This window comes from Phoca vitulina, unplaced genomic scaffold (genome assembly GCF_004348235.1).
Source record: "Phoca vitulina isolate PV1807 unplaced genomic scaffold, GSC_HSeal_1.0 scaffold1, whole genome shotgun sequence".
NCBI classification, from domain to species: domain Eukaryota; kingdom Metazoa; phylum Chordata; class Mammalia; order Carnivora; family Phocidae; genus Phoca; species Phoca vitulina.
In genome coordinates, this window is record NW_022589704.1 from 53,457,162 (window position 1) to 53,470,837 (window position 13,676).

General features: G+C 37.4%; 1 protein-coding gene across 2 annotated transcripts in view; it reads left to right on the forward strand.

The window, feature by feature from the left end:
• The window catches only part of CCDC141 (coiled-coil domain containing 141), a 219,990-nt gene that overhangs the window by 103,954 nt on the left and 102,360 nt on the right, over window positions 1-13,676 (forward strand). For both annotated transcript variants that reach the window (XM_032407144.1, XM_032407134.1), the window contains exon 8: window positions 4,092-4,286. In XM_032407144.1, the coding sequence (XP_032263035.1) occupies window positions 4,092-4,286 (195 nt within the window). The remainder of the gene's footprint in view (window positions 1-4,091; window positions 4,287-13,676) is intronic.

Consider the following 13,676-nt stretch of genomic DNA (forward strand, 5'->3'; position numbering starts at 1 on the left):
TAAGTTTTTAAAAATAGTGTGATGGATTCTGATGACTCTGGAACATTTTATGTTAAAAATAAAATAGTGGATGCATCCCCTAAGAAAAATGGCTGGGGAAACACATCATCAGAATGTTACAGACACTGCCCATGGATTGCCCAAAGAAAACAGAACCAATTTTCTGAGAAGATTGAATAGAAATATTGAATGGACCCAACTTCATTTAATACCCACAGAGTTCATGTGAAATGCAATTAAGAAGCCTGGGGATGGAGAATAAGAAAAGATACGAGCCACAAAATGGTCCTTTACAGCTTCCTTGGAAGGCCATAACCCACTCTTTATAAACATGATGTGAAGCACAGAGTTGAAGTGTGTTTTCAAAGATTTGGCTCCACTCCAGAGGTCTTTCTTTAATGCTGTTTGCAAAATTTATGCTAAAGGCAGATTTATGGACACTGTTAGAGAACAGGTATTTCCCTTCTTATTCATAGAGAAGAGTTTTATTATTTTGGTCCATTCGCTAAGCAAACTTAAGCTTGAGTTTGGGCTGTAAATTCTCAGTTCTATATGTAACAGCATTGTTTATTTAGAAACAATGAAGCTTCTGATTCTAAATCAAAAAATCTCAGGGTCCTATAAGACTTTTCTCATTTCCAAGGCCTTATCCAGATTTCATAGAACTTTCACCTCCGTAATTCTAAGCCAATAGGTTTAATCTTTCTATGCTGTAAAGAACACTTTTCGTCACCTTTTCTCCCTGGAATGCTGAGGTCAGTAAACTGATTGAGAAACAGGGTCTAGAGTCAAACTACCTGAGTTTGAATTCTGGCTCTTTTACTCACCAGTGTTGAGAATTCAGGCAAGTTCTTAATCCCTCTAAACCTTGATTACCCATCTGTAAAATGAGGATAATAACAGTTCCTACCTTGTAGGGATGTGGTGAAGAGTGAATGAGATGATACGTGTAAAACATATAGCACAGTGCTTAGCACACAGAAAGAAAAATCAGTACTATCTTGCAGACGGTTAGGATACCTACACCTTAGGGCTTTGTGTTGTTCAGGCTGAACACATAATGGCCATAACCCATTTCTCCATGTCCTAATTCTTTTTCCATTTCCTTCCTCCTAGCTCTTTAGGCCTTCCCCAGGCTCTTCACATTTGTTAAGAGGTCTTCCGCTAATGAGCAAGAAGATTCTGGTCAATGACAATTTTTTCAAAGAATTACCTGCTTTAAGGGGCACCTGGGTGGCTCAGTCAGTTAAGCATTTGCCTTCGGCTCAGGTCATGATCCCAGGGTCCTGGGTTCGAGCCCTGCATCGGGCTCCCTGCTCAGCGGGAAGCCTTCTTCTTCCTCTGCCACTCCCCCTGCTTGTGTTCCCTCTCTCACTGTCTCTCTCTCTCTCTCTCTGTCAAATAAATAAATAAAATCTTTAAAAAAAAAAAAAAGAATTACCTGCTTTAAGAAAAAAAAAATTACCTGCTTTATTCTGTTTTAACACATTAAGCATTTCTTCAGTTGAGTTCATTGAGGATTCATACCCCAGAGATCTTAACAGAAAATGAGAGAATGGGTACAAAAGACAGAAAATGAACTAGTTGGGTAGCTGGAGGGGTAGAGACAAAACCAAAGAGGAAAGACACAGACAGACTTGTGAAAGCAGGTGAACTTCTAGGTGATTTTTATGCTTTTAGCCACAAGAACAGAATTGTTCCAACTGGAGCATTGGTCCCCTGAGATGATCAGTAAACACATGGTTTCCCTGACGGTCAAAACAGTTTGTCCAGAATATTTCAAACCATATTTTCAGCTTGGAGTCTCAAAGCACATTAACATATGAAGGATTCTGAGAAGGCCTACAGTAAAGAAACCTGCTTTATTTTGTTTATCCCATAATACTGATCAATATATAACACGGGTCAATAACAGTTGGAGAATCCTTCCACTACCATTATTTTAGAGCTGAGAAACAGAAATTCCCATGAAGAACAAATTTTGGGGAGCTAGTGAACCATGATAAAACTGATGGAATGTAAAGGGGGACTAATGTTAGTGAATGCCTATTACATGTACCAGAAATGGTGCTAACTTTTTAAAAAATATTTGCTCTCTCCTGATAAGGTTAAGGTAATAGTTTTTAAGTGGGAGGGATATTTACAGTGCTTTAGGAAAGAATGTCATGGCACATTTTAGCTGTCTTTAAGTGGGGGCCTAATAGCTCTTTTAAAAATGAAGGATCTTGAGCAATCACGTAGCCCATATTCATGCCTATTGATTTTGCACTCACTGAGAAATTTGGAGTGTCAAAGTTCATAAATACTGGAAGTAAAACCAATGAATCACCAAAGTAGTAATTAGTAAAAGTTTATTGTGCACATGCCAAAAAGACAGTTTGCACACCGGAGTACTCACCCCAAAACGTGGAACAAGGCTCAGGGCCATATTATTATAAAGCAGCTTATGTAGTGAGGAAGCAGTGACTGCCTCCTCTTCACAGTTATTGGTTATAAGATTAGAATCTTCTTAAATGATAGGGAATTGGTCAGTGTTTACCTCATATCAACCTTGGAAAAGGTTCAAGTTTTGCTTATAATTTCCAGAGGCATAAACAAGAAATGAACCAGGTCAAGTCGGTCTCACAAAATAAGCTAAATTAAGCTTTGTTCGTATGACTAAACTGGTTTTGTCTGCCCAGGCAGTTTTTAGGGCTGGTCTCCAATTGTTTTTGATTTTAACAACCCTCCCCCCACTTTTGGTCATTCTCTCAGAAGGCTGAGAGTATGATCAACCACGATAGTGCTATTCCCCATTACCACCACTGATGTAGTTAAGCTGAAGAATCACACATTCGCTGTTTCCATTAGTTGAGTCATCAGGATGTGTTTATAGGACCAGCATATATTTCATACAGTTGATAATGTAAGTATATATGAAAGTGATGTAAAAGAGCAGTTTTATAGTGTTAAAGGAAAGAACTACGTTTTATTCTTTCTTTGTATTCTGCAAGCCATCTATCCTGGCATGGTGCCAGGTGCATAGCATTTAGTATGTCTTCTGAAATGAATGAATGGAAATAGTAGTGGTAAATTGCACTAAAATTATACTTATTTTGCACAGTATAATATAACAAATGTAACTTAATAATAAGACATTTTGCCTTGGGGAACAAGCCAGGATGGAGTCAGACTGTAATTTTTGAAATTCGGCACTAAATTTCTGATGCTGTAACAAACAGCCTATGAGTACCACTCGGTCTCAGCTGAGATGGGTACCAGAAAATTCACTCACAAGACTTCCGTGTTAGAGATAAGGATTATTTATGAAGCTGAATCTGGCTCCAGTTCTTTTGCAAGAAATTTAAATTTCCCTTTAAATAAACTGTTAATATGTTCAGTTTACTCCAACTTTTATTTTCTTTCTTCTCTACTTACTGTTTTTCTTCTTCATGTAACAGAAAGTAAAAAGCTACCTCTTTTCTTTTCCTGAAATGTTTATATACCACTAAGAATGAAGCATTGAGAGGTGAGACTCGGGTCAGGAAGGAGGGAATACTGCACAATAACAGCTATTAATTTTGTGGAGAATAACAGATCTTAATTTCAGTTCTAAGTGTAGGCACATACAAAAACAACAACCATAAAATATGAGATTTCCCTTCCTTTCTTGTACACATTTGCCCACATTGGCAATAAGACTGAATTGTGGGATATAGACTTCTTATATTTAAATGAATGAAAACAGGTCGCAATGAGTTAGAGAATGAAAAATGCTGTTGACTATTTTGGGGGTATGTTTTCAGACAGCATTAATGGAAGGGGAAGTGACTTGTGTTCGGGGCAACCAGACACTCCTTCAGTCACACACCCCAACCACCCTCTCCTTTCCTGCTATCATCCTGCTCCCTTTCTAGCCTCTTTCCTTTGTCCTTTTTTTTTTTTAATCTACATCTTAATACTCAAACCTGGAATGTAGCATTTACTCCGTCATGATTTGAAAATATAGTGACAGCTTTCTGACACATTCAACACATCGAAATGTTCTTTGAGTCTTATCAGAGTTTACAAAGGGGAGGATGTGTAAAATAAACTGGAGTGGTCTCTTGTAGGAATGGAATTCCGCTGTTGAGAAGCTGAAGAGTGATGCACTTGGGATTCTGCTGTCTAAGGGCTACGTGGAGAAAGAGCATCTACAGCTCTCTAACCAGAAACTGCATCAGCTTCAAGGAGAATGTGATCGGCTCATGGTGGAAAGGAAAACTTGGTTAAAAAAGGCAAATGTTTTTTTTAACAGCGCTAATAAGGTCAGTGTGAGGTCACGTTGGTAATTTTAGGTCATCAGGACAGACCAGTAAGAGACTCATTGCTTCAGTAGGCTGGAGCACATCACAGAAGTCTAGATTCTGTGTAGAGTTTCAAAATTAATAGCAACCAAAATGAGCTTTTAAAATGTATTCCTATCATGGCCATTATTTGGTTCTCAAAACGAGGAGACTCTATGCTTTAACTTGTAAAAAAAAAATCCCATGAGAGTTTCATCATAGAGCTGTCATTGATCTGTTTGAGGGGAACTCTTGTGCCAACACTGCAGTGTTTCTCATGGAGTAAGGGAAATATCATAAAATATATCAAGATGAAAAGAACGCCTTGAAACCTTTACCAAAAAATACTTCCCTTTGAAAAATTCTCTTTCATTTATCAGGTAAAGACACACGAATATTGCAAGCCTTCTGCATGCAAACCACAAGGTTAGAAGCATAGCCTTGACCTGATTACCCTGCCTTGGTCTTGCCTTTTAAAGTCAGCCAAGGGGAAATCTTGCTTTGGACCATCTCCAGGTCTTGAGTTGGAGAGGGCTCTGCTTCTCCTGGTTGACTCATTTAATTTGATTGGAGCAGGTGGCTCTTAGTGAGTGGTAATATCTACATATCCACCTCACGTGTATATCTGAAGCTGGTGATATTATTTGAAATTTTCTTCTACTTTTCCCAATCTAATATATACCTTCAAACTGCCCTGCTGGAATTGTTTACATACCTTAAATATCACTGATGTTTTTGAAACTGGACAATGTGACACGAAATGAGTGGGTAAGCCCCAGAAGGTAGGTCTATTGTGATTTAAAGTCATGATATCAACAATCTGAATACAGTGTCCTGGTGTATATCAAAACAGTTCCTTAATTTTGAACTTCCTTATGATAGGAAACTTGAAAAGGATGAATACTAGAATTCCAAAATAGAGGTGCTAGAATTACAGTAAAAAAAGTATTAAGGAAATATTTGGCAATATTATTTGTTTGAGATTTCTTTGTTTTAAGAGAAGAAACAGAGCATGTCACTGGAGCTGTTGAACTAAGTAAATGGTAGGGTGCTAGGTAAGTTCCTCTTCAACAGTCCTGTTTTCAAATAAGAGACTTTCTAACGTACATTACACCCTCATTCTACAAAATGAGTGGGTCACCTGTCAGTTAATGCCGTTTCGAGGGGGACCATTATAGAACATGTTGCTATGATAAAATAACACTTCTAGAACAAACCCTATAGTCTCAGCCCTGCAAAATGTAGTTTCCCTCTCTCCTTAATTCTTACTCTCTTGCTCTTGTTTTCTCTGTTCTCATTATCTGGTAACTTCCCGGAGAGACTTTCTTCTTACATTATTTCTGGGCCTTGAGGAAAAAGAATGACATTTCTTGTAATAGTAACAGTTAAAAAAAAAAAAAAAGGAATGGTTACTTTCTCAAATTCATATAGCAATTCAGGTTGAATCCTAAGAAATTATATTTCTTAACCCCCAAGACTTGACTTCTAGATTCCCTGTTTCGTCATTTGAAATGCTGTGGCATTTAAATTATAACTAGTTCCGTTGGGATTTATCCATCCTATATTATCTGCACTATAGCATTCTCTATAGCCAACTGGCACTTAGAAAGGTATATATTTGTTCTCCCTTTTCAAAGCATCAAGGAAGTAATTTTTAACTCCAAATTTAAGAATCAATATGCAAGGTGATAGATACTTTAGCTCAGCAAAAATAGAAACCAGAGTGGGGAAAGTGGATATTTAATCATGATTTTTAAAATGAAATATTTATCATATTATAAAGAAGCAATAAATGATGAAATAATGTAGTGGGTAAATCCATTTAAATTAAAGAAGGAAACTCTTTTTTAAGACTTGTAAATGGTATTTTTCTTTTTTATTTATATTGTGGCATCTCCACATTTTACAAAATTCTCACCATTTTACCCAACTTTTGGCATAACACTTATAAGCAGCCCTGGTTAAAACAAAGAGCTGGATTTAAACATTAATATAATTTAAAAATCCCTTAAAATTTTTTTTCTAGCCTGAAAATTCCATTTACACTAGGTAAGGGGTATTTTCAATTTATATCCTCTCTAAAGCACTGAATTTTCCTTTTAAAAATTCACTTTACTATACCTTGAGTACACTGGATTTTTCTAATTGTGAGCATCCCTATCCCTAGATGAAAAGGCAAATGTTTTTTTTAACAGCGCTAATAAGGTCAGTGTGAGGTCACGTTGGTAATTTTGTTGGTAAATTTGTGGTAATGTTGTCAAGAACTATGAGGCATCTAAAATTTTACCCAAATTTTAAGCTAACATGCTCATTTACCACAGTTTTTTGGTTGCTCACAAAAGACACATGACTTCTGTGTCAGTTTTGAAAGACTTTATTACAAGAACAATAACCTAAATGTCAACACGTCATATTAGTTTCCCAAGTCCCAGTTCCCGGGGGTGGGGGGAGATGCAGATGGGCCCCTCTGGGTGACTGCACGTGCAACAGGGGGTGATCCAGGAGGGGAACCCTAAGCTTGGGGCATCTTCTGTTTGATGGCAAACAATAATCCAGCCTGCTGTTTGTCTCAGAAGGAGACATTTCCTCAGCTCTGAAGGTTGCTGGCTGTAAACCCAACGCTGAGAAATGGTCCAAATAAAGAGGGGTCAGTGGTAGGCATTCTTGGCACACCAGTAACGATGGGCAGGAGCACTAGTGACTCTCCCAAAATATATAGCACCGTGAAAGAAAGAGGAACTCAGTGCTTTAAAAAACGATATTTGCTTTGAAAACCAATTCCATTCTTGATAAGTGAATTATTTGTTCAGCAAACAACCTCTTACTCCAAATTTGTTAAAGCTAGGTCAATATTCTCCTTCAATATTTGTGCCAAAAACCACTGTGAGAAAATGTGCTAGTGTCATGGGTAATATATGAATGACTGAATGTCACAGCTTGAGTATTTGCTCAGTAAAAAGTGAAGTGTATGATTTTAAAAATACACCTTCCACTTTTTAAAAATTTTGTAAAATAAAAAGGATGTCATAATCTCATCTTCAGAATGGACTACTTTTAATGCCTCCATATCACATATATTCTTTCTTTAATCTGGATTTTTGTCATAAGTTGCTGGTATTTTTGTTGCAAGCATCTGGAAGTTCTCCCTTTTCCCCCCTTTCCCTTCATTTCAGTTCATTCCCCTCTCTTTATCAATTTTAGATATGGATATTCTTATTTACTAGAAAAAAAGTCATAATAGTTTCTTTTAGTGAAGTCTCTAAGCAGTGTGGTGAATAATTACCCTTCTTCTTAAGGGATTAATTCCTTTAGTATATTTTTACTGAACAATTACTGTGTGTCAGGTACTGTTCTAAATGTTGAGGATACAGCAGAGATCAAAACATACAAAAAAATCTAGAATATATTTTCAATTTGTGAAATTCAATAAAATATAATTAGCACCTAATAATCCACATTGACAAGACTACCCCACTGCTTTTGCTCTTTGGATTCAGGAGTGAAATTGATTACGTTTTAATCCTGCTAGGGGTTGTTGATTACCCAAGGCTCAAGAGTCTGTTTCTTTTTTTTTTATTATGTTATGTTAATCACCATACATTACATCATTACTTTTTGATGTAGTGTTCCATGATTCATTGTTTGCGTGTAACAATCAGTGCTCCATGCAGTACGTGCCCTCTTTAATACCCATCACCAAAGAGTCTGTTTCTTACTCAGTGTCTATAGCCTTTGCCTTGAGGTATGGCAGTTTGTACCTGGAGTGAACAGTAGGTGGCGATGTTAGCACACAAGACCTCAGAATGTTGCTAAGGATGCTGTCATAAACCAGCCCCTGGATTCAAGTGGAGTTTGAGCCATGAAACCTAAGAACCTGAGATACTTGTTTTCCGTTTTAGAGTTATCTACTGTGTTGGCGAATTTACTGTTAAATCACTTAGCAACAAATATAAGAAGGGCTGATTGTCAATATGGGATGATAGCTGATTGGAGAAGAGTTTCTCTAATTACCAGATGGATGTTGCTAAGAGTTATTAGGACATGGCATGAAATATGAACATAGCACATATTATAGTAACTCATCTGGATCCCCCCCAAATTTTCATCTTTTATGATTATAGATGATCTTATTTATTGTATTTCTAGCAAGTTCACAAAAAAGGAGTTGGTTAAGGTATGTCAATCACCCAAAAAGTATTTATCATTGTTTAGAGAATGTGATCTGAATCAAACAGAGATAAATATACATGTTATACAATATACAGTGTGAGCCTATATTTATATGATTGAACCTGGAGCTGTAAAACACGGCTGATTGGTCATAAAGTCTCATATCCCATGCTTCCCTTTCTCAGGCACAAGATTTCTTTGTGGAAAGCAAGCTGTGAAGATTGAGGCCAAATCTACGTGGTGTGGTTCTTGGGTGGTCAGCCTAAAAACAAAAATGGAACAAAAGCTGGGACAGTTAGAGCAACACAGCAAAAGCAGTTTGAGATGGAATTGTCATAGGTTCTCCTGCTTCTGCCATCACTGCTGAAAGTGTCATGTCCTCTAAAAAGATGCTGTTGCTTTTTCAAGTTATGTACAGCAATGCAAACCAGCAATGCCTCCAGCAACATAATTGTTTCAGATGAAAGCAAAATAATTAAGGATGAAATTTGGTACATTTTTTTTTCATTTATATATAAGCTATTCTCCCATTTTCAAAATAGATACATTTTAGCCCAGATGTGGGGAACAATGAAGTAAAATGGCCCAGTTGTTCAGACTGAAGAATAAAGAAACCTGTCCAAGTAGAGGACCTAAAAAATATCATCCAGAAGGAATTTAAGATAATATAAATGAATTCATGAAATTAAGCTAATTGTCATTGGACATCACTTTCCTTGATGTTTCCAGTTTCATAATTCTTAGGCAGACTGTCTCAGATTTCTCTTTTCCAGAACAACTTCCCTTTCTCTTACAAAGAACTAAAGCATCTTTTTTTTTGAACTCCCTCCATTCTTCTACATTTCCATTCGGCTAATGTGTTGTATACCTGCTATTTTCAGTCATCATATATATATACTTTAGCTAAAGCAATTAAAGGTACAGTCCTTGCCTTCAAGCCCCTCTCAGTCTGGTTTGGAGGAAAGGCAAGGGAACAGGAATGCTGGGCACTTTGGGAAAAGCCCAAAGCTTTTGGAGTGACCATAGAGCCTTAGGGAACACAGAGGAGAGGACCAGGGGAAAAGTGTCAAGGAAGGCTTCTCTAGAGGAGGTGCACATCGAGCTAAATATGAAAAGCTGGGGCAAGAAGGGGTTGGGAGAGGACTGAGTGGTAGAGTAGTGCCTTTTTTGGGGAAACCTAAGGTAATTCATTTTGTCAAGAATATAGGGTGGAAGCCCAGAATGTTGAAAGACAAGTGGTAGAAGCAGTCAGGGAGTCAGGAAGGCCTTGAATAGCATCTGATTAAGAAGTTTCTGTCTTGGGGTGCCTGGGTGGCTCAGTTGGTCTAGCATCTGATTCTTGGTTTCAGTGCAGGTTGTGATCTCGGAGTCACGACCTCAGGGTTGTGAGATCAAGCCCCACATCAGGTTCCACACTCAGCACGGAGTCTGCTTGGGATCCTCTCTCTCCTCTCCCTCTGCCTCTCCCCCTGCTTGTGCTCTCTCTCTCTCTCTCAAATAAATAAATAAATAAAATTAAAAAGAAAAGAAGCTTCTATCTTATGCTGAACATATCCTTAAATATGAAGAGATATTAAGGACTTAAATCATGATGAGGCAAACCTCCTGATATGGAAGCAAATGATGTCTTAATTCCTCCTATATTCGCTCTGAGAGAATGGTTTAGAAACCTTTGGTTTTAGAACCCAGGGATGGGCTTTTTAAACCACAGCAAATATGTGAGAAATATGGCTAAACTATGGCCATAAAATTATTTATATATAATAAAAAACTTATCAAAGACAAGAAATACCTTAAACATCTTACATTTCTCACGAGAGCCCACAGCTCAGCCCATATTTAATTAGTCTTATAATAAAGACACTCAGTTTTATTGTCACTCACTCATGAGTGTCCTTCTCTGTAAAGCTATCAGGTGACTTCTAAGTGAGTCATGAGTGTATTTATTGGTTTCCTTTCCACGTACAATTTTAAACTGTTGCATCTCTCCATTGGCATTAAATATTTTCTTCCTTGTATTGTAGGCATTTCTGGGTAGACTTCCTTTCCTTTATGGAATTAAAATCCCTTGAGGGTAAGAAACATGTCTATTTTACTTTGCATTCACCAGAACACCTAGAACAGTGCCTTTCAGGTAGTAGATGCTCAATAATTGTTTGAATGATTGAAAGCAGTGAAATATTAGAAACTCTGGGGTTGCAAGGCCAAATACATTACATTGATAGATACATAGAGATTACATTGATCCAGGGTCATTGGAATGAGATTATTTTGAAAGAGGAGAGTTTCATTAATACACGAGGAACACAAATTTCAAGCTCAATCTCTGTGTCATAGCTGAGAAGGGGAGTAATTCAGTATGAAGAGATTTGTCATCACTCGTTCCACCTCCTCCAAGAAGTCCCCAGGCAGCACTAATTGCTTGTTTTTCATTATTCCCGTAGTATTTCTCTGTGCTCCCTAGAGAGAAATTGTGTTTTCATCATCTTTGCATGCCACCTAGTGTTCAACAAATTTTGTTGAATGAACGAATAAATGACTGGCCATGTGACAAGTCAATTTACGGTTTGAGCCTGAGTTTTCTCTTTTCTAAAATAGGTCTAACAATCCTTATCTACTTCAGGGAATACCATTCAGTAATAAAAGTTCCTGCAACTGGTGATAAATGTGCAAAATCTTTTCAGGATAGAGTTGGAGTATAAACAAGTAAATGGAATTGTAGAGTATTAAGTGAAAATTTTAAAATGTTTGCAGGGTGACACTTTTCTAAAATAATATAGTAGGTTTTGGAGCCAGGCTGCTGAGGTATGACTCTGTTCTGAGACATTTATTAGCTCTCTGACCTTAGGCAGTTACTTAACTTCCCTGTGCATCCAGCCTTTTTATCTGAAAAATAGAAATAATAATCATATGCACCTCACAGAGTCATTGAGCTATCTTAATGAGTTAATACATGACTAGTGCGTAGAAGGGCTAAGCACTCACTACATTCCAGCCATTATTTTGTCATTATATATGCATTTAATACTGCACTAGCCACTCTAACGTGACTTAAATGCTTTTGTTCATTTTCCTATCCCCAGCACGTACCAGAGTACATGCTCCATAGAGTTCAATAATTGTTTGTTGAACAAATGAAAGAAAATAAATGCTTCGCACATTGTAAATGGACATTTTCCCTTGGGAAATGTTAATATTCTCAAGATCATCCTGAAGCTAGGTCAATGTAGATAAAAGAAACCAGAAAGTATAAACAATGACTCGCTTGATAAAGTTCTACTAATGGGTCTAGTTTGTCCATTTCATAGATGGGCTTATCTCAGAAGAAGTAAGAGTGTGTCAATACATCCACTTCCTCCATTCCGTGTTGACAAAATGCATCAGATACATGCCATTTTCAATCCAAAACTCCTTTTCCAATGTTTTTTCAGCTTTTCCCATTGTGAGGCCAAAACCAGTTTTAGGTAGTCATGATTTTACACATCTCTCATTAACACCACAAAGCTACCTTCTAACACTTATAACATGGAGGGCGTTCTGGGGCCCAGCAGCAATAACCCTGGAGAAGCAAGGAATGAGCAGGAGCACCAGCAGGGAACAGCAAATACTGGGAGCTGAAAAGCACATCACCCTTTGGCTCCTGCCTTTCTGGCATTTGAAAGCTTGGGCAGATTTGGGCAAGACCTGAATCAAGTATCAGCTTGCCAAACTGGGAGCCACAAGAAGTTATCTCAGGTGGTGTTTAGGAAAGGAAACAGAAGCTTTCGGCCTTGATGAAAACTGAACCCAGAGGAAATCTCTGCAGACAGTGGGATTTGGTGCTCTAATGAGAAGCTGAGTTTTGTGTCCTTGGTAATGATAAAGCTTCCAACCAAACTCATTCTCCAGCCTTGGAACTCATGAAAGGAAAATTTCAAAGTTCTGCAGTGCTCGAGTTTTTTTGTTTATAATGTTGATTCTCTTCAAATAAGTTAGTCTAGAAGCAAACAATACTACTTATTAAGCATCTTTGTGATATAGAGTGATACAGGTATCCTGGCTGACTCATGGTTCTTGCTTAACTTATTAATCTCATAGGTATTTTAAAAAGAGTAAAATGTGCCATGTCCTGATACCATCTCTATTTGATTTGGCCCAGCCTGCTTTGGATATTGTACTTAATGATGGAAAGAAAAATCTTTATTAGCATCTTAAAAAAAAAACCCTAAGCAACTCCTTAGTCATTCCAAACCAAAGCAGAAAGAGCTGATTGGTCTCCTTATCTGCCTAAGAACTGGATGGTACAATATAAAATTGTCAAGAAGAGCTAGAACTGAGAGGGAGAAAATATTACCCTTGTGCTTATATCCTTCTTTTTGCCTCTAGTCCTAAAACCTGTATTTGACCAGCTTTGAAGAAAGAGGGGGATGTGAAGAGAAAATTAAAGAGGAAATATTAATTCCAAAGGAGTTTATATGGGGGTCATAGTGTCATTGCCAAAAATAACCTGTTCTATACCATATGTGAGACAAAGAGATTCTTTTCAGGCTGGATCCAGTATATCAGGTTCCTTATAGTTATGGTAAATAGAAAAGCATTCAGTTCTATTCTGGGGATAGATTAAGTGAGAGCAATGATACTTAGATCCTTTCTGGAATTGGTACATGGATTCCTCATCAAATTCTACATGGGGATAAGAGAAATGAGTTTTGCCTAGGATTCTGACAATCACAGACAGTATAATCTTTTTGAAAGGGGACTCCTCTTAAAATCATTAAATTTAATATTTCTGTGGGTTTAGATTATTCCCATTAGGGTTAGGTTAGGATTAAGGATAAAGAATAAGCTCTCTTACAGTATCCAGCTCATCTTATTTGCAAATATATTTGTTGAGCTAATGAAGAAACGCAACCACTCAACCTCTTTTCTTCTGCCATAATTCTATCAAGTGTGATACATAGAGCAATTCGTAAGTCAGTGCTTTCCTAACACTTTGATCTTTTTGAGAAAAAACTCTAGAAGAAAATTTGGCTATTTTGATTCTAAGTTATGGGTTATCCTGGTCCTTGATATATCACCTCCTTCTAGTGACTGTTTAGCCCTTCAATTTATTCCCATATTATTGAGATGTAATACTTTTATGACAACATTCGGGAAGGGGGTGGAGTCACTTCACACATGCATTTAATGTACATGTGGCTTTAGAATCTAACGCCTATGAAG